The sequence below is a fragment of the Myotis daubentonii genome, chromosome 3, assembly GCF_963259705.1.
Source record: "Myotis daubentonii chromosome 3, mMyoDau2.1, whole genome shotgun sequence".
Classification (NCBI taxonomy): Eukaryota; Metazoa; Chordata; class Mammalia; order Chiroptera; family Vespertilionidae; genus Myotis; species Myotis daubentonii.
In genome coordinates, this window is record NC_081842.1 from 39,644,533 (window position 1) to 39,670,164 (window position 25,632).

Consider the following 25,632-nt stretch of genomic DNA (forward strand, 5'->3'; position numbering starts at 1 on the left):
GCCTTCCACTCCTAAAGTAATGGGAAATTTAAAATTAATTTTAAGAATTTAGGGAACAGTGATTCCATTTTAAGTAGATATTTTAATATCAATCAAGATTAATAAAATCCATGCATATTTCCTCCACAGTAGTCTTTATCCTGCCATTTAGAAGTTCTCTTTCAACAAAGCTGGTATTTTCTCTTTCACTGTAAGAAATGGATCTCCAAGAGCAGGAGAAATTAGAAGTCTTCCAAATAAGTAGTGACTAATTTTTCAATACTAATGTCAGGCATTTTAAAGATGGGTTTAATAGAAGTGAAAGCATCAAAGTAAACACAAAACATTTGGTTCACCACATTATTTTTGAATATCTACATATATAAAAGCCTAAGTGACTGTTAAGACCAGATGACTGGATGACCGGCCAGTAGCTATGATGCTCACTGACCATCAGGGGGCAGATGCTCAATGCAGGAGTTGCCCTCTGGTGATCAGTGTGCTCCCACAGCCAACCTCCTGTATTCCCCCCCCCCTTATCCCCATCCCAGCTGGCCTGCCCCAATAGGCTCTCGATCACCAGCCGGGCCGAGGGACCCCACCTGTGCACAAATTCGTGTACCAAGCCTCTAGTTTTTATAATAGCAAATGAAATACAAAACAAAACATTAAAGTAAAATATTTAGGTAAGTGACAGATTTGGGGAGAGCATATTTTGGCTTAGTTTATACAAACAGCCCAAGATTCTGCTTTGACACATGCAATACAGTGACTCTGTTGGGCTTCTGAGCTTGGGTTAGTCCCACAGTGTCACTAGTCTCCTGGCCTCCTGGGCATTTCTGATTATAGGGAGGCTTTCTGCACAGAAGGATGGATGCTTCATTGCTGTTCTGCTAGGAGAACACTAGGAGAGTGCACCATCACACATGAAGGTTTTTTCAAGGTGTTAGGTTAATATATATAGATACTCAGTTCAGAGGGTTGCTAAAGCTGTATGTATTTAGCATCTGCCTTGCATAAATGGTAGGAAGGATGCATCAGAGATTTCTACTGTCCAAGGTTATGCAATGTTCCAGAAAACTTGCAGCATCCTAGTTGAGTCATTTTGCAATAGCTGAGGTAGTGATGTGGAAATGTGCACTGAATTTTCTATGCAGACTCAAGCGATAGGATAAAAATCAGAAGACCCAGACTCTGGTCCTCAGTCCCCAACTGATTTGATATGGAACTTTGGGTCAAACCCTTTGAGCCGCATTCTCGTTATCAGCACGACAAAGAGAAAAAGTACCTATCCTTTACCAAACCCCACTGAAGCACTCTAAAGTTTACCATTTATGAGTTAATCTCACAAAAAGTGACTATTATAGCAGAGGTTATCAGTTTTCTATCGCAGTTAGAGTTCTGCCATGTTGGGGATAGCTTTGTAGAAAATTATCTTTCATTATTTGCAGAATGGAGAGAAGGGCAGCAGGATCCTCCCAAGCAGCATATCTTTATTTTTTTAAAAAATTCTCACCTGAGGATATTTTTTCCATTTATTTTTTTATTTCTTTAAAAAAAATTAAACTTCAATTTTTATTTTATTGATTTCAGAGAGGAAGGGAGAAAGGGGAGAGAGAGATAGAAATACCAATGATGAGCAAGAATCATCCATCGGCTGCCTCCTGCACGCCCCCTACTGGGGATCAAGCCCACAACCTGGGCATGTGCCCTTGACCAGAATCGAACTTGGGACCCTTCAGTCCACAGGCTGATGCTCTATCCACTGAGCCAAACCACCAAGGGCTCCATTGATTTTTTTTTAGAGAGAGAGGAAGGTAGTAAGGGGAGGTGGGGGGAGAGAAACATCGACATGAGATACATCGATTGGTTGCCTCCTGCACATGCCCCAATAGGGCCCGGATGAACTTGCAACCAAGATACATGTTCTTGGCTGGTAATCAGATACAAAACCCTTCAGCCCCTGGGCTGATGCTCTAACCACTGAGAAAATTGGCTAGGGTTCAAGCAGCATATTTTTTGAAGAATTACGAGATGTTGATCTTTGGCTTCATAAGAAATAAGTATCTGTATATTAGCAAAGCTTTTAAATTTATTTTCCATGATATGGTACTGGTAAACTGGGGAAATCTGCCTTGACCAAGCAATCAGAGATGTGCATTGTATCACTAATTAAGGGCCTGATAATAATAGAATCCTAGAGCTGGAAAGAAAGCCAGTAATCCTCTTCCATAAAGCATTAGCAAGCTCACATCCCATCTGTTTGATTATCTTTGTTAAAATAGAGCTCATTTCTTTACCTTTCATCATACACCTTCACACACACACACACACACACACACACACACACACACACACACACGACTGTTGGTAGAGGAGGCCCCTTCAGAGACATACATATGGTTGTGCAAGGATGCCTGGAGCAGGGGGCAACAGTCATGTCTGAAATCCAACCCTCTAACTCCACATTGTGCCTGTGTATGGGACTGTGTTCTCCAGGGAAAAGGAGAGACTTTGTATTTGACCCCTCCTCTCCCCCCAGAGAGGACCCCTTTTGATGACTTGCCCACAGGTGGCACATATCACTGGCACAGTTACTTCCTCTCTCTTGTTAGCGAGAGCTGTGATGTGATTTTGGAATCTTTTTACATTGTATCTGAATGGGAAGAAATACACCTTCATATCCCAGGTTCTCCTATCAGAGTAACTGTGGGAGACATAATAATACGATCTCTATATTTAGATGGGCTCACAAGATGGACATGTCCCCTGGATGACCTTCGTGAGTGCAGCTCCTTCCTTGGATCCGTGGAAAAGTTTGTGTGTGTGTGTGTGTGTGTGTGTGTGTGTAATTGGGGAAGTTAGGGCTAGAGGTGTAAGCAACCCTTACAACTGGGTGTAAGCATCTGATGGCCTCCTAGGGCAGTTCTGAGTGTGTCATTCTGTGTCTCAGTGGTCTCCAGGGTGTGTGTGTTAGCGCTATAATCAAAATCACTGTTGACAACTAGCTGAGTTCATGAGGAGGTGTCTAGACTCTGAGAGTCAGGGACTCTAATTCCAAATGACCTTGGCCAGTTAGAGATATAGTTAGAAACCATTAGGAGAATCTATTATATTTTTAAATCAGCAGCCCCAGACTGTCCTCAGGCTTTAGCGGGTTGAACCCATTAGACTGCGTAGACTGCTCTGACAGCAGGGTGTTGGTTAATTACAGTGGCAATCTAATTATAGGGTTTATAAGGTTTCCCTGTAATTGATTCCCTTTCAAGTGCATGGAAACTTCACTTGATATGCATTCGCTCCTAAATTCATGGGAATAGACCAGATTCTGGGGCTGTGTGTGTCAGAATCAGAGAGAACATTCCACTTTGGAGTTCTTATTCAGTACAGTAAGGGACTCTTCTAAGTACTTCATCCATTCATTCCTTTGTCCTTTCTTTCATCCATTCATTCACCAATTCATTCATTCAATAAATACTACATTAACAGTATGCACTTAGCATTACCAGTCTCCAGAGATATAAAGATGCATTGAATATAGTCACTACCACAGATGAGCTTACAATAGTTGGGGAGACTGACAAAAATAAGTAACTAAACCTATGGGTCAATGATGGTATTAGTGATGCATATAAGGTGCTAAGGCGGCATTACGGAAGATATCCCTAATTCTGCACTGTGTGTGGGGGAGGGTGGAAGGGTGCTGGTGGGCACAGAGCAGCACTCACTGAGGAGACAACATCTGAGTTGAATATTAAAAGTTCAGTAAATATTCAGTAAATGGAAGGCAGGAGTTTGGGGATGGGAAAATGAAATAACAAAACCTAGAGGACAAGAAAATCAAGCATCTGTCACCACTGTAAACAACCAAGTAGGTAGGGATTGCTATGGCTGAACTCCGTCTACACACAGTGTTCCTGAAACACGTTGCCAGCTCCATAAACACATAAGAGCTAATGCTTACAAAGTCATCACAAGGTACCGAAACAGTTATTATCCCCATGTAGCAGACGAGGAAAGTGAGGTTTAGAGAGGATAATGCATTAGAGCAGATCACACAGTAATAATATTCAGTGAAGCCAGGATTTGAACTTGGGGCTGTCTGACCCTGGAACTCAAGTTGTTAATCACTGTTTTAGTGGCTTCTTCAAATCTGAGGAGTTATTAAGCCTTGTATGATGCACACCATCGAAAGCCTTTCAGCATACTTTTGTTTGTTTGTTTGTTTGTTTGTTTTCATTTTGGGGAGAAGCGATTAATTCCAGAATTAATTCCATTAAGATCTTGCCCTTCGTTTCCTCATATGTGAAATGACAAAGTTGTGCTATGTGAACTCTGAAGACTTTTATATCTCCAAGATTCTATTCTCATTTAATCTTGCCCCAAGCTCTTTGTGTCTTACATAAATCATCTGTAATAGGTGCATATCCATATTAATGGCTCAAATGCACAGGGCATCTTGATTATAATCATCCTTTGGATGAATATGAAACACCAACGTGTCCAGTTTTCTACAGTAAATTCCTGCGTTTGGAAGGACAAAAGGTCTTATCACTAAAGTTCATTATATGTATTTTAATTCCTTGATTAATTACTAAGTTCTTCACAGGGCTCTTTCCAGTTTCTCAAAGAGAACAGGAGTGAACAGGAGATGGACATTGATGAACGATGGAGGGATCATCCTGCTCTTCTTTGCTTCATGATTAAACAAACCAATATCCTCCAGCTTTCCACTATTCTCCTGCAGGCCTGCTGTAATGGCAGGTAGCAACAAATAAGCAGAGGGCTTATAGATAATTATTTTCTTTTTACTCCTTTCTCTCAAGGCAGACTGGACTTTAGTCAAGATAGAGAGGTACTTATTTTACTTTCCTAGACTATCTCTCAGATAGGACATGGATATATACCTTGGCTCCACCAAAGGCCACGCCTGCCCCCACTTTGAATTGGGTTTTGGGGGCACAAAGAAGCGGTTGTGGTTATTCATCCTGACAGTGGGGGCAGCAGCTGAAACTCCAGCATGGGGTTTCCATGGGCAGCCCCCGTGCCCATCGGCTGAACCAGTGCCCGATCTGGGGTGTCACGGTTGCAAGCTCCGACGCTCCTTGTCCTGTGAGGGCAGCAGTGGGGTCTGTACTAGTCTGGTTTGGAGTTTGACTGGGGCTGTGCCCTTGCATATTGCCTGGTCCCTCTGTCTCAAGCCTAGTTCTATTAGTCTGGGAGTGCTCCAATGTACTTTTTGTAAACACTAAAATACTTTTTTATTTTAAAATAATCTCAAACCTATTAAAAAATTGTAAGCAAGAATAGTACAATGAACTCCCATCATACCCTTTCCCCAGATATTTGCATTTTAACATTTTTCTACATATTATTATTTTCTCTTTTTTTTGGTTAATCCTTACCCAAGGATATTTTTTTTCCATTGATTTTTAGAGAAAAATGGTAGGGAAGGAGAGAGAGAGAGAGGGAGAAAAAGAGAGAGAGAGAGAGAGAGAGAGAGAGAGAGAGAGAGAGACCATTGTGAGAGAGACACATGGATTGGTTGCCTCCCACATGTGCTCCGACTGGGGCTGGGGATCAATCCTGCAACCCAGGTGCATGCCCTTGACTAGCAATTAAACCCGGGACCCTTTGATGCACTGGTCTATGCTCTAACCACAGAACCACACCATCCAGGGCTGTATGATTATCTTCACTATTCCAAATCACTTGAGAGTAGGATACACACACTATGCCCCTTACCCCCTTCATGCTGCAGTGTGTATTTCCAATGAACAAGAATATCCTCTTAGGTAGCCACAGCTAGTTATTACATTCAGGAAATACAACAATAATGCTAATCTAACCTCCAATCCACATTTAAGTTCCAGTTGTGCCAGGGGTTTCCTTCATAACGATGTTCTTTCCCATTCTGAGATCTAGTCCAGGATCAGGTCCTGCATTTAGCTGTCATGTCTCTTTAGTCTTTTAATTTGTAAACATCTCAGTGCTTTCTTGTTTAACATGACACTGATATTCTTGAGAAACAGAATCTGCCAATTTTCTAGAGTAACCCTCCTTTTGGGTTTCTCTGAGCTGTTCTCATGATTAGACTCAGGTTGTGCATTCTCGGCAGCAGTATGACACGAGTGATGCTGTGTCCTTCTCAGGGCACTGCACCCAGAGATGGACGCCCAGATGGTCACCTTACTGGTGATAGGGTGTTGTCCAATGTCCCCACTGAATGGTTACTATTTTTTCTTTTGTAATTTATACTAGTATGTGTGATATTTTGATGTCATATAAATATCCTATTTCTCCTCAAAATGCCCCTTCCTCAGATTTAGCGTTCATTGATTATACACACTTGAATAAATTTTTACTATGATTTCAAAATGGTGACTCTTCTATCTTCATCATTCCTTCTATGCTTATTAATTGTCTAACTACACTTTTAATAAATCTTTTTTGTTTAAGTGAATTACAGCTAAGAATCCCTGATTGATTTACTTGTATTTTTAGGTAGCTAGTTCCAGGGACCTAGCAAATCAGTTCACTCAAATGGTCAATCTAGTCAGTCCCAGGAGAGACAGTGGGGAACACCTTCAAGAAAAGAAATAATCCAACTTTTCATAGGGCCTCACTTAACTTTTAAAACACTTACAGATTAGACTTCCTTCCACTGTTAGCCAGACGACTACCAAAACTAAATACATGAAATATCAAATCGTCATACTAATACTGAAATGCAGAAAAATAACAATTTTTATGACTAAATGCCAAACCCCTGGACATTTGGAAACATCTTGCAGTTTATTATAATGTTCACTTTCACTTGGTATTTTACTGTAATAAACATCAAAAGAAAGAATAACAGTGCAATGTGCGTACATAGCACACTGGAGTAAGGCAACTTTCATTCCCATCCTAGCTCTGCTAACTAACTTATGGGAGACTTCTTGAGCAAGTCTCTTACTATCATGAACCTCAGTTTTCTCATCTGTGAAATGAGAAACTTGAACAAAACATTTTCAAGAGTCCTTCAAACTCAGGATTCAATGACCTCAAGATTGAATACTAGTGAATTGTTAGAGACAAAAGGAACTGTTAATGTAGAACATTGTAATGAGCACATTTGCCTTTTTCCTAATGAGCACATTTGGATCCAAGATTATTCTGGTATAAAGACCTAACACCTGTGAGATAAATTCCCAAGTTATTTGGAGAATAGAAACATCAGAACAATTTAGAGAACAATTTAGTCTAAATATGTTAAAAAAACACCTTAGGTTGTCTGAGTAGATGTCTGTCCCAAGAGAAAAATAATCTCAAAGTGCTTGACATTGGTCAGGAAGACACATCGTGAGCAATGTGTCTTGTTCAGAGGGGCTATACATTTTATGGAGCCAGTAAAACATCAGAAATGTCATTATGAGAAACGGTTGCCTGAACTAGGGTGTTTATCATAGTGAAGAAAAGATTTAATGGGATGAGGACATGAAAGTTCTCTAAATATTTGAAGGTTTGTTTTATTCAGGTGGAACATAATAGCTTTGTTGTGTTTTCCAAATGAAAAAACTACAAACAATTGAGTGGAGGTTATGGTGTCAATATAAGGAAGACATTTTATTCAAACATGTTGTGATAGCTGCTCTTGCCATCTCCTCTGACAGGGACTCACATGCCTCTGTGATAGCAGAAAGCTACCCCCAAATCAAAGCTTTTGCTAAGTTCTCAGTGCAATAGACCTGACCCTGTCCTCTACGTAGACATTTTCAGGCCAGTGCTTCTCAAACGTTGATGTGCATACAAATCACTGGATATCCTGAACTACTCAGCTTCTGATTTGGTAGGTGGGGGTGGGACTTGAGATTCTGCATTCCCAACAAGCCTCTAGGGTGGTTCACGTGCACATAATCACCTGCCCAATCTGATGGCACGTCACTACATGACCAAAGGATACCACCCAGTAGAAGCATGTCACAGTGAACACCCATGTGAAAGGAACTAAAAAGATGTCTTGCTGCTCTAGCAGCCCCATCTTCTCATCATGTTTAAATGTTTTCTTCTTTCCCATTTCCTCAGAGAGGTTCCATATTTTCTGACCTTTTACTATTTTGATCACTCTGTGTGATGGTACCAGCACACCTCTGTCTGATGTGCAGCCATATACTTTCAGGTAACTGGGGAATATCCCCCAAGGATATGTTGCATTTTGCTTATTTCAGGTCATTACTTCACTTGACTACAGCCTCTTTTGGTAGGATGCACAGCCATGTACACACAAACACACATGCCATCCACGGTACTACCTTCCACTGGACTTCATATGATGGTCTTGGAACAGAGGCCTGTGTGCGCAGGGACACTCTGCTCTGCTCTGCTCTGCTCAGCCGTGGGCTCCCTTCTTCACTCTAGGTCTCTTTCATCTCCAAGTAAGCAACTCACCACAGTGGGAAGTGGGTGCTGGACCCAGGGTCTTCTTATTGTCACTGACTTGAGGAAACGCGTTACCTCACACTGATTTAGTACCAGTTTTATCCCTCAAGGCTACACTGAACAATTCGATCCCCTTCCTGCGTAATAACTCCTCAGATATTTATGTAGAGTCATCATGGTGTCCTTGAGTCTTTACTTTCCAAGTCAAACATCCCCAGTTCCTGCAATCATTACTCATAGGAAATGGTCCTGAATTCCTCCACCATACCAGTTGCTTTAAAAACCACAAACTTTTAAAGAGGGTTTGTAGGAGTGGGAATGTGGTAACTCCCTAGGTAGATTTAGGCATCGCAATCCTCCCTTGGAATCTCCATGATTCATAGGTCACCATATGGCGTTCTGTTTGAGATGAAAAAGTTTTCTCCACACCAAGTCCAACTTGCGGGGTTGGTCTGGTGTTTCTGAAGTCTCTACGCATGAGCAGGGGCTTTGCAGAGTTGTACATGCACCTGCCATGCAAACGCTCCCCCTTGGCTCAGTTTTGCCCTATCGCAGAGAGGCTGGCAGGGTTCTATGTGCTTCTTGTCAATGAAATGGTGCATAAGCAGCCTCTTCCTATCTAAATGAGCTCATTATTTTTCATCTGTGAAATTTCTAACAGTGATTGTCTAAAAATAAATATGTAAGGATGATCGATTTAGTAAAATCTCACATGGAGAATAACAATGATCATTTATATAATGGGGTTTTCACAGAAGAACTAGTATATATTTACTAGTAAGGATCAGTAAAAATGATTTTATGGGGCAATGTAATGATTTTATTGGCAGTGTGTTATATTATATGCTGAGCTGAACAATCAGCAATGGTTTTGATATTTAACCAACAGGTTATTAACTATCTTTCTGTTATATTCTATATAACATAATAATTTATAAGCTATAAAAAGCTTTCTTAACAGCCCGGGGAAAGAAGTCTCCCATTTGGTACTCCTGCTAAAGGGGATGCACAGGTGAAGAACAGTGGAATTGGGCGAGTTGGAGATAAAGGAAAGGGTCCTGAAAAAAATGTAATCCCCCACTCATAGCGCTCTGTTCTCTGATCCCTGAGTTACATGCTACAGTTCAAGATGACTTTTCCTCATATAAATTTGAATTATGAAAAGGTGATACATGTTTCAGAAACTTGGCAACCCCATTTTCTCTACCAGTGTATTTGAAATTACATCATGTTTAGATGTCTCAAAACATTTCATCAGACTTGGGTCTTTTAATAAGGAAACATTAGGCTAAGGTTTGCCTTCACAATTACTGCAAGAAATGCACACTGGTAATTCCATAAAAGTTATCAAGAAGTTAATTCTAGAATATAAAACCTTTAAACAGCTCTCGTGTATGCCCATGCTGGCAACATGCGATCTCAATGAAAAGTGTAAAAAAGCAGACTGCCAGATGTTTTGACTACATGATGCATCACATCGTAATGTTTCCTAGGTTGGAAGTGGTACTACTAGAGATTCAGGATTTTTAAATCAACAAGTTCTGTTTTAACCTTTTCTTATTCTTTACTTTAAAAATGTTTTATAGTCAACACATTCATATGCTGAAAAATTTTATTCAAACACATATTTTTAGGAAGGATGTTTATAAACCATAAACAAAATCTAGGAAGAACATATTGTGTTTCTTGCAGTAAATGTTTAATGCAAACTGTTAGCTGGTATGGCTGAGGAATAAAAATTTCAGGCTAATCAAATATTCTGCAATATTATACCATAAGTATTATAATTTTTAAGTGTTACAAGTTCAATATTACACTTATACTAGGCACGATTTGCTTATAAATATACTAGAGGCCCAGTGCATGACATTTGTGCCTGGCCTGCACCCTTTAGCAGTCCAGGAGCCCTTGGGGGATGTCCGACATCCTTGGGGGCAGTCAGACATCCTTAGTGCTGCTGTGGAGGTGGGAGAGGCTCCTGCCACCACTGCTGCACTCACCAGCTGTCAGCCTGGCTTGTGGCTCAGCGGTGTTCCCCCTGTGGGAGCGCACTGACACCAGGGGGCAGCTTCTGCATTGAGCATCTGCCCCCTGGTGGTCAGTGCGTGTCATAGCAACCAGTCATTGTGCCATTTAGTCGATTTGCATATTACCCCTTTATTATATAGGCTAGAAAGGCACTTCAGAATCTTGCTGAAGCTAGTGTCATGAATTTCCTTCAATAGAGTTCTAGTTAATAATTCAGGCAAGAAATTCATTGTATCAATGCTCATTATCACTCATAGGAACACTTTGGGGTGGAGGGCAGGTGCCACTTGAGTTGGGGGGAGAAGGGAAGGTAGCAGTTCCTGTGACCAAAACAACACAACCAACTCAACCCCCCACCATGCCCCAAACCAATCTTCTCCTCTCAAAGTGCAAATACATTGTGAGGTGTGTATGTGTGCTGTACTGGTATAAATTATGTCTATGCCAGCAAAGGGTTAATAAAGAAATGACACAGGATAGAAAATGGTGGCATCAAAGGGGAAAAACGAATCTGTTAGAGAAGTGGAGGGATCTGTGTTAAACACTATTTCACAGTTTTGCTGAGGATCCCAATTATGACAAACTGCTGTCACAGATGTTGAAAACAACATTCTATAATCTTACCTTACATTGGCTTCTGTGTTCGTTGTTTCCAGTGAACCCACATGAATTCCAAATGGCCAGATCTAATGCATTAACATGATTTGTGTAACCCAAGCCGTGCTCCTTCATGAAGATTTTTTTAAAGCTTAATCAAAGTCATAAATAAAGACAAACACAAAACCCCTTTGGAGGGTAGACACATAAAATGACTTCTTGTAGACGTGTTAATAATCTTACAGTTTTGTCACTTTAATTTTCTTTTTTTTTTTTTTCACTTAAATTTTCTTTAGTTTTTTTATCTGTGAACGCAGAGGGTGTGGAATGATTCCTCGGCTGGCTGGAATAAGTCAAAAAAGCCTGTTTTGAATGCTTATTAAAAAAAGATCAGTTATACTTAAAAACATGTTTTTGTTTGTCTTCTGAAGTAACTATTTTTAAATAAAAAACATGACTGTGGATGCTTTATTAACAATAAAAAAAACCTTAGTTCAAAATTGAAATTATATTGCTCTGTAATTCCAGAAAAAAAGTTTGATTAAAGAAATATACTGAGCCAAATACCTATTTTGCTTTAATTGGCAGTATTAACTCATGCACACATTCAAGTAAGCATCACAGCACATAGAATACGGAGACATGGGAGGGATTCAGACCACAGATTATCTATTAGGAATAGAGAGTTTGGTTAGCATTGATGCTAAGTATATACAATCATTGTTGGCCCCTTGGTCAAAGGGGCGGGGGGGAGTAAATCTAAAACAGACACTAACGAATCAACCTTTGCTTAAGTTGCTAGGGTGACGAATTCCCCTTGGAAGTAATTGGTGAGGCAACTGGAAAACAGCACAGCTCTAGGGCCCTGCTTCTAACAAATAAACCTGCGACATTTACTATGAAACCAAGGAGTATATGCTACTGTGCTATGCTCTGTTTATCTCAACTTTTATCTTCTAATGTGCTAACAAAGTGTGTTTAAAAGTTTGTGGCATTTAAAATAAATTCTGTTATTTACAGTAAACTGGATGAATTGACTATATGTATAATAATTAAAAGACCTTATTTACAAAATCATTAAGTTACAAAAACAAAGGCACTACAGGAGTTTTAAATTGGACTACTTTTTTTTTTAAAGTATATTTTTATTGATTTCAGAGAAGAAGGGAGAGGGAGAGAGAGTTAGAAACATCAATGATGAGAGAGAATCATTGGTTGGCTGCCTCCTGCATGCCCCACACTGGGGATCGGGCCCACAACCTGAGCATGTGCCCTGACCTGGGCAGGTGCCCTGCCCGGGAATCAAACCATGACCTGGTTCATAACTCCATGCTCAACCACTGAGCCACACCGGCTAGGCTGGACTACTTCTTAAGGCTTCATGTGAACACCTCCTCCACTCCAGGCTCTCTATTTACAAAGCACTTTACTTTAAATTCTCTTGGATGCAAAAAAGAGAAGAACTAGAAGGTACAGCAAATGATGGTAAATATTTTGTAGTTCACTCCTGTTTTAAGGTTTCAGTCAAGAAACACTAATATTTCAAACAAACTCCAAAGTTGACAGAAATGTTGGTAAACCTGCTCATTCCGGTCTGCCTCAACAAACCTGTATTTGTGTTTTTAATAACAAATCCTTTGGAGTGTTTGTGCTGTATTTCTTCTTCCTTGCGATTAGAGTCAGGCACACAGGAAGATGATGCTATCTCTGATAAAAAACATATTCTTTTCTTTTTTTAATTAAAAATGTTAATGTTGACGTTATTGCAGATTATTTATTTTGTTTACAGGGTAAATACTATTCTTTGGGGAAGCTAATGGGGTTCTAAAATGTAAGCAAATGACTAAATTATGAATTAGGTTGTAATAGGCATTATCTTTTTTAGGGGGAGGGGAAATTCCCTCTCAGATGATCATATCATTTAATAGCTACTTAGAGGGCTTATTTTAAAATTAATGGTCAATAATAAGTAGAAAAACTATTGTCCTCTGAAATTTTGGCAAGCATATTGATGACAGTCTTTATTTAGAAGCATTTTCAAGTTAAGCTTGGCAGCGAAGATTTGTGAGTTTTACTGCAAGCCATCATATTTGTTGTTACAGCAGTGCATAGGCAAAAAACAACAACAGCACCCCACATTAAGTTGGGAGCATATGCAGAGTCTTACAATTTGTCTATTCTCTCAAAGTGAAATGAAATCCTTAGACATTGTTCTAAATAATTCAAGTTTCAATAGCATCCTCCCTTGAAACTGAGTTAAAATTGTTTGTGGGTTCTTGAATTAACCAGATTGTTGCTTCAATACGTCATTCACAAAAATGTATTTTCAAACAAACAAACAAAATGACATGGGAAGTTTTTGTAAATTGCCCGAGCAGTCAATTGTGAATTTTGTGTGAATGAGCAATTTTCTGAAGAATGACTCTGTTTATTAAATCTTCCTATTTTACTCTTATAGAGAAACTTTTTAGGGATAATAACTAATATATAAAATTGCAAGTATCATTCTTGGGTGGAAGTGAAGCATAAAACTATAGTAATGATCTTTTGTTATCTTTTCAGCAGTCATTTTTTGAATGCTTCTTTATTACTAAACTTTCCAATTAGTGTAGCTTTAATAAGAAATATATAGATGATATGTATTATATATATTTAGAAATACACTTCAGTCATTAATTATTGTCCATCAACTGTGATATAATCCCATGAATATTTGTAAAAACAGAAAGGTGTCAATAATATGGGAAATGCTTTTGGAATTCTGGTAGTGCTGATTCAGAATTCTTACAAAACTTAGCCATATGCTACAATGTCATTTTATATAAAAGTAATTTCAAAATTATCTTTAGATAAAAGTAGTCCAAAGGAATTTCCCCCAGCCTTGGAAATTAAATATTGGGTAGCACTAAGTCATGAATGCAACAACATATTTATCTATTATTTATCTATTTTCAATTGCTCTAAAAGATACAGAAGCAACATCCTCAGTATTCACACATGTTACACCCCAGGGTGAAGGCACCACATATAGCGACTGTATTTGACCATCTTTGGAATGGAAAAGAAGCTCAAACATCAAACCTGATGACTAAAGCATTTAGAAAAAGCAAAAGAGCTCAGTTCATACTTTAGGAAGCTGAGTTGGTATTTCATTCTCCCCACCCCCCAGCATACACCTGCCTTTATAAGGAAGAATCAGCCCTGTGAATGGGAACTGGAGTCAAGGTTAAAGTAATCTTGCCCAAGAGAGTGGAGTGCATCGGGGAGAAAAAGCAGCTCGGCTCAAATGAGCATGAATAACCAGCGGCAGCACCTCCCCTGCAAAACATGAGCCTCCTGGACCTATGTTTGAAATTCATCCTCCTAAGTCATCCTGTGACTACAGGGATAAGTGACACTGTCCCATCAGCTGAAGGGGGAAATACAGCACAAACCCTTTTTAAAAACATTACTTTAAAAAACAATGAAAAGTGTGAAGTGTTCTAACGGCCAGGCACCCTTTGCAGACAGTAAAGGAAAAGCTTTGTCTTTCCTATTATTGTTTGCCCTTCAGTTGACATACATGCCCAGTTGCATCAATAGGATTACAACAGAAACACGGTCAGCTCCAGGTTTCCTCTGTGGGGTTCCTTGCTCTTGTTTAAAGAAACAGGCTCAGGGAATGCCCAGAAAACAAACTTCCCCAATTGAAGTTCCGAGGTGGTCTTCCCTTCTCTTCTCCCACCCTCAGAAACATGCCTAGTTTTACCCATAGCCCCGGACAGCAATGTCACGGTCATGTTGCACCACTGCACTTGTTGAATTGTGTGAATGAAGGCAGCACTTGGCCACAGTCACTTGGTGAACCGCCTTGCTCTTCAATGAGCCCCCAAGATTTCTTTCCAGTTCCACGGAAATGTCTTACCTGCATGTGTCCCTGGTACATTCTGCTTGGACTTCTTCAGGGCTTCCCGAGGCCGCCGGATGCTTTCCCCGTGTTTCCTCGCACGCCAGCAGAGGGGAGGAGGAGGCGTGCACACCGGGTTCGCACAGGGTGCCCCTGAGCCTGGGTGAGGCTCCAGGTAGCCCGCCCGAGGCCCTTGGCAGGCTGCGGGCTGCCGGGAGCTGTTCTCCGCTCGGGGTGCTGAAAGCGGACACCGGAGAGCGCGCGGAGCAGGCGAGGAGCCGGGCGGCCACGCTCTCCCGCGGGCGCGGGTCCTGTTCTCCGGCGTCTCTAAAACTCTCTCCTTCTCCGCCGAACTCTTTCTCGCTTCCTGCCCGGCTGCCTCATGTCTCTCTCACTCTTCGCCGCGAGCCTCCTCCTCCCCAGCCCTGACGTGAGCGCCCACACCAGCCGCCGCCGCAGCTGCCGAGCGGGGCGCGCGCCGCCCTCCCGGCGGCTTGCCTGCCCAGAGGCTGCGGGCCGGGCACGCGCGCGCATCCCCGGGAGCCGCCAGAGGGCGGCGCGCATCGGCCCCCGCCCGCCGCGTGCTCGGGGATGAGCACACCGGGCAAAGTGCCCGCGGGTGGTGGTCGCGCTAGGCAGTCGGGTGCGGCGCCGGCTGCAGGAGGGCGGCCAGCTGCAAGAACAGTGGGATGATGCCAGAGGGAAGGGGGTCGGGGGAGAAGGGGGCCCCCATATATGGTGAGAGGAGAAGATTTGACTTTGGGTGGTGGGCACGCGGTGCAATACATAGATCTTGTAACATCGAAACCCACACCTGAAACCTATATATTCATGTTGACCAATGTCACCCCAATAAATTTAATTTTAAAAAGTGGGAGGAAAATGCATTGTTCCTCTGGGGGATCATCAATTCTGACTGAGCCGCCATTCTACAAACATAATGGGATGAACGCGGGGGCTTCTGAAAAGTTTACTTCTGTTCTGATTTGGCTCTCACAAGTTCTCCGTGTCACTTGGTGAACAGGTCTCTCCCCACCCACCCCATCCCCAAGTCATCGCTGAGGACCTACTATTTAAATCGCAAACCTCAGTCCTTAAAGGCCTTCCATGATTCTTCTCCCTAGCGCTTATCATCTAACACCCTGTATTTTTTTATATATTTGTTTTATTTATTGCCAGCCTCTGTTTATATGTACACTGTATTTCCATGAGATCAGGGATATATTGGGGGACGAGTGTATCTATTTTACACAGATGTCTCACAGCACAGTATAGTTTCTCTCGGCACATGGTTGGCACTCTAAATATTTGTTGAACAAGTGGGTCTTTACTATATAATGTAAAGGTAGAGTGCATTTAAATACAGTGGGGCCTTGACTTACGAGTTTAATTCGTTCCGTGATGGAGCTCGTAACTCAAATTACTTGTATATCAAATCAACAGTGAACGAGTGAGACACGTGATGCTGGGCTGATGTTGTGGCATTCACTGTGAAGTTCGCTCCGCCAACTAGCGGTGGGGTATCTGAAGCTGGCTTATATCCCGAATTTTAGCTCGCAACTCAAAGCAAAAAAATCAGCCGAGAGATGGCTCGTATCTCGAAAAACTCGTTAGTTCTGGACACTCGTAAGTCAAGGCCCCACTGTATGTCTATTACATTTCAAGAGTTTTTACATTAGTTTGATGTAGTCTTTACATTATAAATGTATATTCATACACATACACACAGCATGGGCTGGTGTATGTGTGTATACTGTGATTACCTAGTTTTGTTGGTAAAAAGAACTCCAATCTCACAGCTGACCCCCAAATGATATACAGCATGACATAATCTCTCAAATATGATGATATAGCATGATATACTTTTCATAAAGTTAAAAAAATATGAACTCCCTAGGACTATAAAAATATACTTATGTATAACTATGTGAAAAGGAAAGCAATAGGACAATGAACATGGGATTTGGAATGTTGGGGACACTAGGTAAGGGGAGGCAGGGGAAATGGATGGGGAGGCATTTTATATGAAGGTGAATTGCCAATGCTTTAGTTATTATGCTCACCCACATGTATTAACCTATAAAATTACTATGTAACTAAATAAAACAGAGCCAGGCGTGGACTAATAAGGAGAACATGAAATGCAGCAAAGAAATATTTAATCCAACTCAATGCATCTGAGGTCTCAAAACAACTGACCAACCAACCAAACAAAATGATTAAGACTTATAGGCAGGAGACATGGATTCTTATTGAATCCACCAATAGTTAAACTTGGACAAGTTCCCTTACCCTCTCTAGACTTCATTATTTTTCATGTCTAAACCCTGATAAACTCATTATTTTATCCTGAAAACTGAAATATGTTAAGAAGCTCTATAAGCTGTAAAGACCATCCAGTTCTGGTCTTTGATAGGACAGAGCACTGGAATAGGAGTCAGCACTACCTACATCACTGCATTCTTGGGCAAGTGTACTAATTCTCTGTTTCCTCAACTTTTGAAGTAAGGCAAATATCTGTTCAGCTTACAGCACAGGGCTGCTGAGGAATGAATGTATGCAAAGGAAGCTCTAAATCAGTGGTTCTCAACCTTGGCTGCACATTAGAATCACCTGGGAATCTTTTTAAAATCCTGATTTCTAGGCTTCATCCTCAGGAAATTCTGTTTCTTTGTTACTAATGTTGTGGCCCCACCCCATAACAAAGAAACAGAATTTCCGGAGGATGAGGCCCAGAAATCAGGATTTTAAAAAGATTCCCAGGTGATTCTAATGTGCAGCCAAGGTTGAGAACCACTGCTCTAAATAAACCACCATATATCAACAATGAGGTATCACCTCACACCTGTTAAGAATGACTATCATCAACAAATCAACAAATGACAAATGCTGGCAAGGATGTGGAGAAAAGGGATCCCTAGCACACTGGTGGTGGGAATGCAGACTGGTGCGGTCACTGTAGAAAACAGCATGGAGTTTCCTCAAAAAATTAAATATGGAACTCGCATTTGACCCCGTGATTCCACTTCTAGGAATATATCCTAAGAAGCCAGAAAGACCAATCAGAAAGAATATATGTCCCCTTATGTTTATAGCAGCACAATTTACAATAGCTATGATCTGGAAACAGCCCAAGTGCCCTTCAGCAGATGAGTGGATAAAAAATTTGTGGTACATTTACACAATGGAATACTACACAGCTATAAAAAAGAAGGAACTCACCATTTGCAAAGGCATGGATGGACATGGTGAGTATTATGCTAAGTGAAACAAGCCAGTCAGAGAAAGATAAGTATCATATGATCTTACTCAAATGTGGATTCTAATGAACAAAATAAACTGATGAATAAAATAGAACCATAGACATAGAAGCATGGAACAGACTGATAAATTTCAGAGGCAAGGTGGAGGTGGGGGAACTTATACGCATACTAGAGGCCCAATGCATGACATTTGTGCACTAGGGGTGGCAGGGGGAAACGTCCCTCAGCCCGGCCTGCACCTTCTCACAGTCCAGGACCCCTCTTGCAGTCCAGGACTCCGAGGGGTCCTTAGCGCTGTCACAGAGGCAGGAGAGGTTCCCACCTGGCTTCTTGCTCAGCAATGCTCCCCCTGTGGGAAGCGCACTGACCACCAGGGGGCAGCTCCTGCATTGAGCATCTGCCCCCCTAGTGGTCAGTGCATGTCATAGCAACTGGTCATTCTGCCTTTTTGTTGATTTGCATATTAGGGTTTTATTATATAGGATATGCATAACACATGGTCACAGACAATAAAGTGATGAAGGTCTGGAAGGGGTGGGTACAGGGTGGAGGGAGTCAATGGGAAAAACACACACAAACAAAGGGGCCCAAACCAGATTGGCTCAGTGGATAGAGCGTTGGCTTGTGGACTGAAAGGTCCCAGGTTCGATTCCGGTCAAGGGCATGTACCATGGTTGCGGGCACATCCCCAGTAGGATGCGTGCAGGAGGCAGCTGATCGATGTTTCTCTCTTATCGATGTTTCTAACTCTCTATCTCTCTCCCTTCCTCTCTGTAAAAAATCAATAAAATATATTAAAAAAAAGAAAAAAAGAAAGCCATGTTTAAAAAACAAACAAACAAACAAACAGACAAAGGGGACATCTGTAATACTTTAAACAGTAAAGATAAACTTTTTAAAGAACCACAAAAACCCCCACCATATATGAGTATGTAAATAGACTTTTTTCCAGCCCAGAAAAGATGAGTGGTAATGATTTCCTGAGAAAGCTGTGCAAACTTAAGGGGCAGGGGCATTCTTTATTATAAATGCTAGCATCTAATCTAATAAAAGACAAAAAAGGTAATTGACTGTACCTTCACTATGCTTCCCATTGGCTAATCAGGGCGATATGCAAATTAACTTCCAACAAAGATGGCGGTTAATTTGCATACATAGGCACAATGATGGGAGGCGAAAGGGGAAGGATGGTGATTGGAAACCCAGGCGGCAGGCAAGAGCCCAGAGGCAGGGCAAAGGCGGCCCCCAGGGCAGGAAAGGGCAGCCCCACCCTGGCCACAGCTCAAGGGAGAGTACAACACACAGTGGAGGCCAGAAGCCTGAGAGATCAACAGAGAGGGGCGCCTGCTCCAAGCCTCCATGTTGTGGCTGGGGGCAGGCCCCCAGCAGACACACACACACATGCACACACACACACACAGCACCTACTCTGAGCCTCCAATGTGGCTGGGGGCAGACCCCCAGCGGACACACACACACACACACACACACACACACACACACACACACGGCAACTGCTCTGAGCCTACATGGCGCGGCTGGGGGCAGGCCCCAGCAGACACACACACACACACATACACACACACACACACGGGACGCCTGTCCGAGCCTCTGCTGCCAGACTGTGGCCATCAGTAGGACATCCACTGAGGGCTCCCGGACTGTGAGAGGGGCAGGTTGGGCTGAGGGAACCCCGCCCCCCAGTGCACGAATTTTGTGCACCGGGCCTCTAGTGTTGTTACAAAAACCTTGGGGGAAATTCTAGCATTTGATTTGAAAGTGCTAGAAATCTGTGAAGTAACAGCAGGGCCAAAGATTCCCAACCCATTACATGCTTATCATTATTAATGGCAGATTTAAGGAGCTCTCAACCATAAAAGTATTTGAACCAGCATGGTGACTACCTAGTTGGAAATAGCACTCATATCCTTTTGTCAAACCTAATTAACTCATCTAGTTACTTCCTATATTCACAAAATCTCAGGACTACAAGTGCATCTGTGAAGGCATACCTCTCTTCATTCATTCATTCATTCATTCATTGATATTTATTAAAAACTTAGTATGTTGGAGTGCTGTGCCAAGTGCTGAAATATACTGATGAATAAGACAGACCTGGTCTCTATCTCCATGGAACCCAGAGTCCAGCTACCTGTGAGGAGTATATTTTACTATCCCAGAAAGATAAATCTTTCTAGACTTTTCTTAAAAAAAAAAAATACAACAATAAACAAAAACAAACAAAAGACCTAAAACCTCTACAATGATTACACAGTTTCCCCCATTTGCCCTAAGAGTTCACATCTAAACTCTTCTAGTCAAACATTTCCCCATCAATTGTGAGTTTTAATCCATTCTATGGTACAAATATTTCCTTTAAAGCCTATAAATATGAGCTTTGTGATCAAAGACACTTGGCTGATTGCCAATTCAAGTGTCAGTATCTCAAGAAACTTTTAATTCATAGGACCATCTAGCAATTTATATATATCATTTCGGTATGCCAAAATTTGTCATTCAAATCTAGCATTTAAGCGTAAGTAATCTGGTGTTTTGGTGCCAAAAAAACCCTTTTCATGTGCAAGTATATATATCAGTAGAAAACCAATAGAGTGAAGCAGGTATGAAATGTATTCTAGTGAACCCTAAGTATTTTATGATACACATAACAAAAAGCTGAATCATAATCCTACATAATAAAAGCCCAGGGACCGAACCGCGGAACAAGTAGAACGACCAGTCAACCGGTTGCTATGATGCGCACTGACCACCAGGAGGCAGACGCTCCATGCAGGAGCTGCCCCTAGTGGTCAGTGCGCTACTACAGTGGGAGCACTGCTGGGCTGATGGGCGACAGGCAGGAACCTGGGCTGCCATCATAGCCTCCTCACCCCAGGCTCCTCCCCCTTGCTCCCTGCCGCCTCCTCTGGACGCCCACAGGCCACATAGCGCCCACGCCAGACTCGCAGAGCTGACCCCGGAGGCTGGGAAGTGGGTACATGGCCACTGCGAGACTGAGGCCTACTCCGCTGCCTTTCAGTGCTATTGTCCCTGGGCCCTGCCCGGACCGTGTCCCCTGGAGAGTGAGTGCTGCGGCTCCACGAAAGATGCCGGACCAGAGAGCAGCTGCTCAGAGGGTGGGTCCACAGCCACTCAGCTGACCTGAATGAGAGGCGCTCCCACAGTGGGCTGATCCCCGCAGGCCACGCCTCCCACCAGTGCATGAATGCCGTGCTCAGGGCCTCCACTATAATTATATTTGGGGAAAGCTTTTTGCAAATTAGGTTGTTTTCAAGAGATCTTGAAAGGAGAAAATGTGCATAACTTTATCTTATGACTGCAATAATGGTGAGGAAGTATCACTTTGCATAATCTCTGCCCCAAGTGATCCCCGCCCTGAATCATAAAGGTAAATGGACAGAAGGCAAACGAACAAACCAGAGATGCAGCAGTTTGGAAAAGGTGTGGTTCTTTTGGAACTAGGGCAAGTGGCACCAGCTATACAGCCTGCTTCTCTGACACCAGAAATATTTGCATGAAAATGGAAATCTCTGCCAAACATCTATATGCTTTACATATAGTGCTTTACATATACCTTTCACAGGATTTTCTAGTTTTCATATTAACAACTGGAATTATGGAAAAACAACTTTGAACATGAACTTGTATATGTGTCAAAGTCAAACAATTGCATCTGTTGTAAAAGCAAAATAAGAATGTCTCTGTACGGACCGTGGAACAGCTACTAATGAATCTTTACCAACCGACCTGCACACGTATACATCTCCCTGGCAGGAGTGGCGCCATCAGCAACAGTCTGACTTACACGTGGCTGGGCCACGATTGCCCAGCTGACCCCAGAATTAGCTGTATGATTAAGGCATGCATTGTTTCCGAGGAAAATAAAGATAATCCAGAGAGAGTGGAAAAGAGGGAGAGAGGCAAAGAGAAATATCGATGTGAGAGAGACACACATTGATTGGTTCCCTCCTGACCAGGGTTGGGGATTGAGCCTGCAGCTGAGGTACATGCCCTTGACTGGAATTGAGCCTAGGACCCTTCAGTCTAAAGGCTGATGCTCTATCCATTGAGCCAAACTGGCCAGGGCAAGATTTCTCATTTTAAATTCAAAGACCCTTGTTACTCAAAGTATGTTTGCTGACCAGCAGTGTTGAAGTCTCCTGGTTGCTTGGTAGAAATGCAGGCTCTTGGGCCATTCCTGACCAACTAAATCAGATTCTGTATTTTAACAAGATCCCTAAATGCTTTGTATGCACCATCAAATTCGAGCTGCATTGTGGCCTAGGAGGTTTATTTATGTAAGAAAGATATTTACATTTTATTGATATATGCATGTAAATATGTGGCAAAACTAGCTCTTGCCTTTTGCAATGATAGCACGAGCAACATCAGTACCAAGAGAAAAGCATATTCCTCTCCATTTACAAGATAATCTGACTGTATTCTGAGTGGTCAGAAGACTTGACATAAAAACACAGCACACGCAGCTTTCTTACAGCAAGAAATGTGCTAAAACTACTTCAATTTTAATCCTTGTAATAAAATTAATGAGTCAAGTGGTACCCCTGGCCAGTGTGGCTCAGTCATTGGGCATCATCCTGTGCACTGAAGAGTTGCTGGATCGATTCCTGGTTGGGGCATACTCCCGGGTTGGGGGCTCATTCCCTGGTAGGGGGTGTGTAGGAGGCAGCAGATAGATGTTGTGCTCTCACATCAATGTTTTTCTCTTCTCCCGTCCCCTCTCTCTAAAAATCAATAAACTATTATTTTAAAAAATACTAGTAGTTGAGTGGTAGCAGAATATATTTTGTGTTGACAAAATTAAATTTTGTTTATTAGTAAGTGAATCTTCCTGCATATTAAATGAGTATTGAAAATTCAGTACTTATTAAGTGTTTTAAAAGGCTGAGTAATAATGATGTTAATAGGCTGGGGACTTAAAAACATCAGGGGTAATAGCCTTTTTGGTGATTCAACCTTTCCTTTATAGATTCAAACCCTGCTGCTCAAAGATGGTGTAGGACAGAACAAAGTCAAAATAGCTGTAGACCCACATTAAAACAACTAATTGTTTTTTATTGTTCATTCAGAGGAAGGAACGTGTTGCTAAAGTTTGTTCACTTGCCCTCTTGGACACAGTGAAAAGGATTAGCTGCTGCTCAGGTCGTTGGAAGTGAAATGAACTTCAGAAACCCCCAGAGCAGACCCCAGGCTGTCAGGGGATGGTACTTGAACTCTGGAGACTAGGGGATGGCAGTAGTGCTCTTCCAAGTGAACAAACAAGCTGGATGCTGCAGATTGAGCCTCCTATTAAGTCAAGTTAAGAAATTACAAGTTATTTATATTTGATTTCTTCTCTATGACAGTGTTCTTTCAGCAATCCAGTATTGCTTTAAAAATTTCTAATCCTTACCTAAGGATATAGTTTTTATATTATTATCGATTTGAGACATGGGGAGAAAGGTGGGAGAGAGAGAGGGAGAGAGAGAGAGAGGGAGAGAGAGAGAGAGAGAGAGAGAGAGAGAGAGAGAGAGAGAGAGAGAGAGAACATTGATCAGTTGCCTCCCCTACTGGGATTGAACACACAATTTAGGTATGTGCCCTGATCAGGAATCATACCTGCATACCTGCAACCTTCTGGTATACAGGCTGATGCTCCAACCAACTGAGACCGGGACCCAATATTATTTTTAATATTAAATGTACTTTCTAGAATTTCTTAGTCCTGGTGAGAAAGCATTTGCTAACAAACATGCCTATTGTTTTTAACTTCTCCATTCTACTCTGACCACCACCATCCTAGCACAGACTCCCTAAACCTCTTACCAATCTCAAAGCTAGCTTTATACCTGCATCCATCTGCCACTCCAACCTACCAGATACACTGCAGCCAGATTAATTTATTAAAGGCCCACATTGATTATATTACTTCCCAGTTCAAAAACCTTATTGGCTTCCTATTGCCTGCTAATATCTGAAAGTTTTCACTTTAGCCTTCTATTCATAGTCATGGGATATATTTGCCACCTGGAGCCATATCTTCTAGTGGCAGGAAGAACTATCTCTCGCTTTGAGGAAACACATCTACCCACTCTGGCCCATTTGTGTGATGGGAAATAGTTTACCACCAGGCTTTGAGAGTGGAACATAAGATTCAGGATGAGCCAACCAAGGCAGTCAAGCCCCATTGGTCAGGGATGGACATATCACCCAACTCAGCCAGCCAGGGCAAATGGGCTCAGCTCAGCTCCAGGACTACTGGGAGCAGATTGATTCTAGCCCTGGTCTGGGTGTTCTAATGATGTAAACTTCAAGCTGTCAGCATCCAGCATCCAAAACTGAAAAGGAAATCAACCTGGGAGAGGAAGAGTCCAGGAAGGCTTGTGGACAAAATTGAGCCATTAATAAACCACATTGAAAGCTAACTTACCCATGAGCTTCTAATTACTTCACACAGGACCTTCTCTTTTCCAAGTTGGGTTTTTCTGTTACTTGCAACCAAAAGAATATTTATTAATACAATGACCTTCCACAAACTGGCTCCTGTCTTTTTTTCTGGTCTGTGTATCCCCTAACTTTTGTAATAACTTTACTTTTGTATTATTCCACAAAGTCCAAATTATACTCTTTCCTCTCCCTACACCTTTCGCATGAAAGCTCATTTATTCTTCAGGTTCGGTTTCAAATTTTATCATCTTTATGAAGCTCTTATTGATTGTCTAGTTGAATGCATTCCCTTGCTAGGAATTCCTCTTTGGCACAAAATTTTCTTAATTCATAAACTTTCCCTGTTTAATCACTTCTGTGGTTTTTTTTTCTTCTTCTTCTTATTAGATGTAGGCATATGGAAACAAGAACCCTGTTTTATTCCTTGTTTTGCTTAAATAACTTAACAGCATCTTGTATGCAGAAAATTCTCAATAATAAATGAAGAACATACATTATTTTCGAAGTATTTAGAACAGTATAAAAGCTTTGAAATAAAATAATTTACTCTGAAGACACATATCAGACATAATTCTGTAAAACATTAATGAAATTGTGTTGATTTTATGAGGGATCACACAGTGATAAGGCTGAAGAAAAGCTTATAGTTTTTGTGGCCTGACTCCTCCTTTTTCAAATGAAGCCTGTGAGGGCCACATAAAGTCAAGAGCCTTATTCACAATGTGCTTTTACTGATGTGAAACAAGTAATTCAATGTATGACTGAACAAAGAAATTTGGGAGTAGAATTAACTTGGAGTACACTAAGCATGCAAAGGCATTTTAAAAATGTAATAGAATCAAAGACTTACTTCTATTAATGAACATGACCTGACTGTTACTCACAAAAAGAGGGAATTTGATTTTTAAAGAGCTCATGTTAGAGAGAGAGATAAGCAACATTAAAATAATGACAGAGGTTATATAATCTTCAAGGAATCAGGAATTATTT

At 41.6% G+C, this 25,632-nt stretch overlaps 1 protein-coding gene across 5 annotated transcripts in view; it reads right to left on the reverse strand.

Annotated features, from left to right (window-relative positions):
- Positions 1–25,632, reverse strand: part of PEX5L (peroxisomal biogenesis factor 5 like) — a 334,455-nt gene that overhangs the window by 218,075 nt on the left and 90,748 nt on the right. For 4 of the 5 annotated variants that reach the window (XM_059687109.1, XM_059687106.1, XM_059687107.1 and 1 more), the window contains exon 1: positions 14,930–15,407. The exons of the other annotated variant lie outside the window; for it this stretch is intronic. In XM_059687109.1, the coding sequence (XP_059543092.1) occupies positions 14,930–14,950 (21 nt within the window). In that variant the 5' untranslated portion in view covers positions 14,951–15,407. Of the gene's footprint in view, positions 1–14,929; positions 15,408–25,632 lie in introns of those variants that run through there. 5 annotated transcript variants of the gene reach the window in all.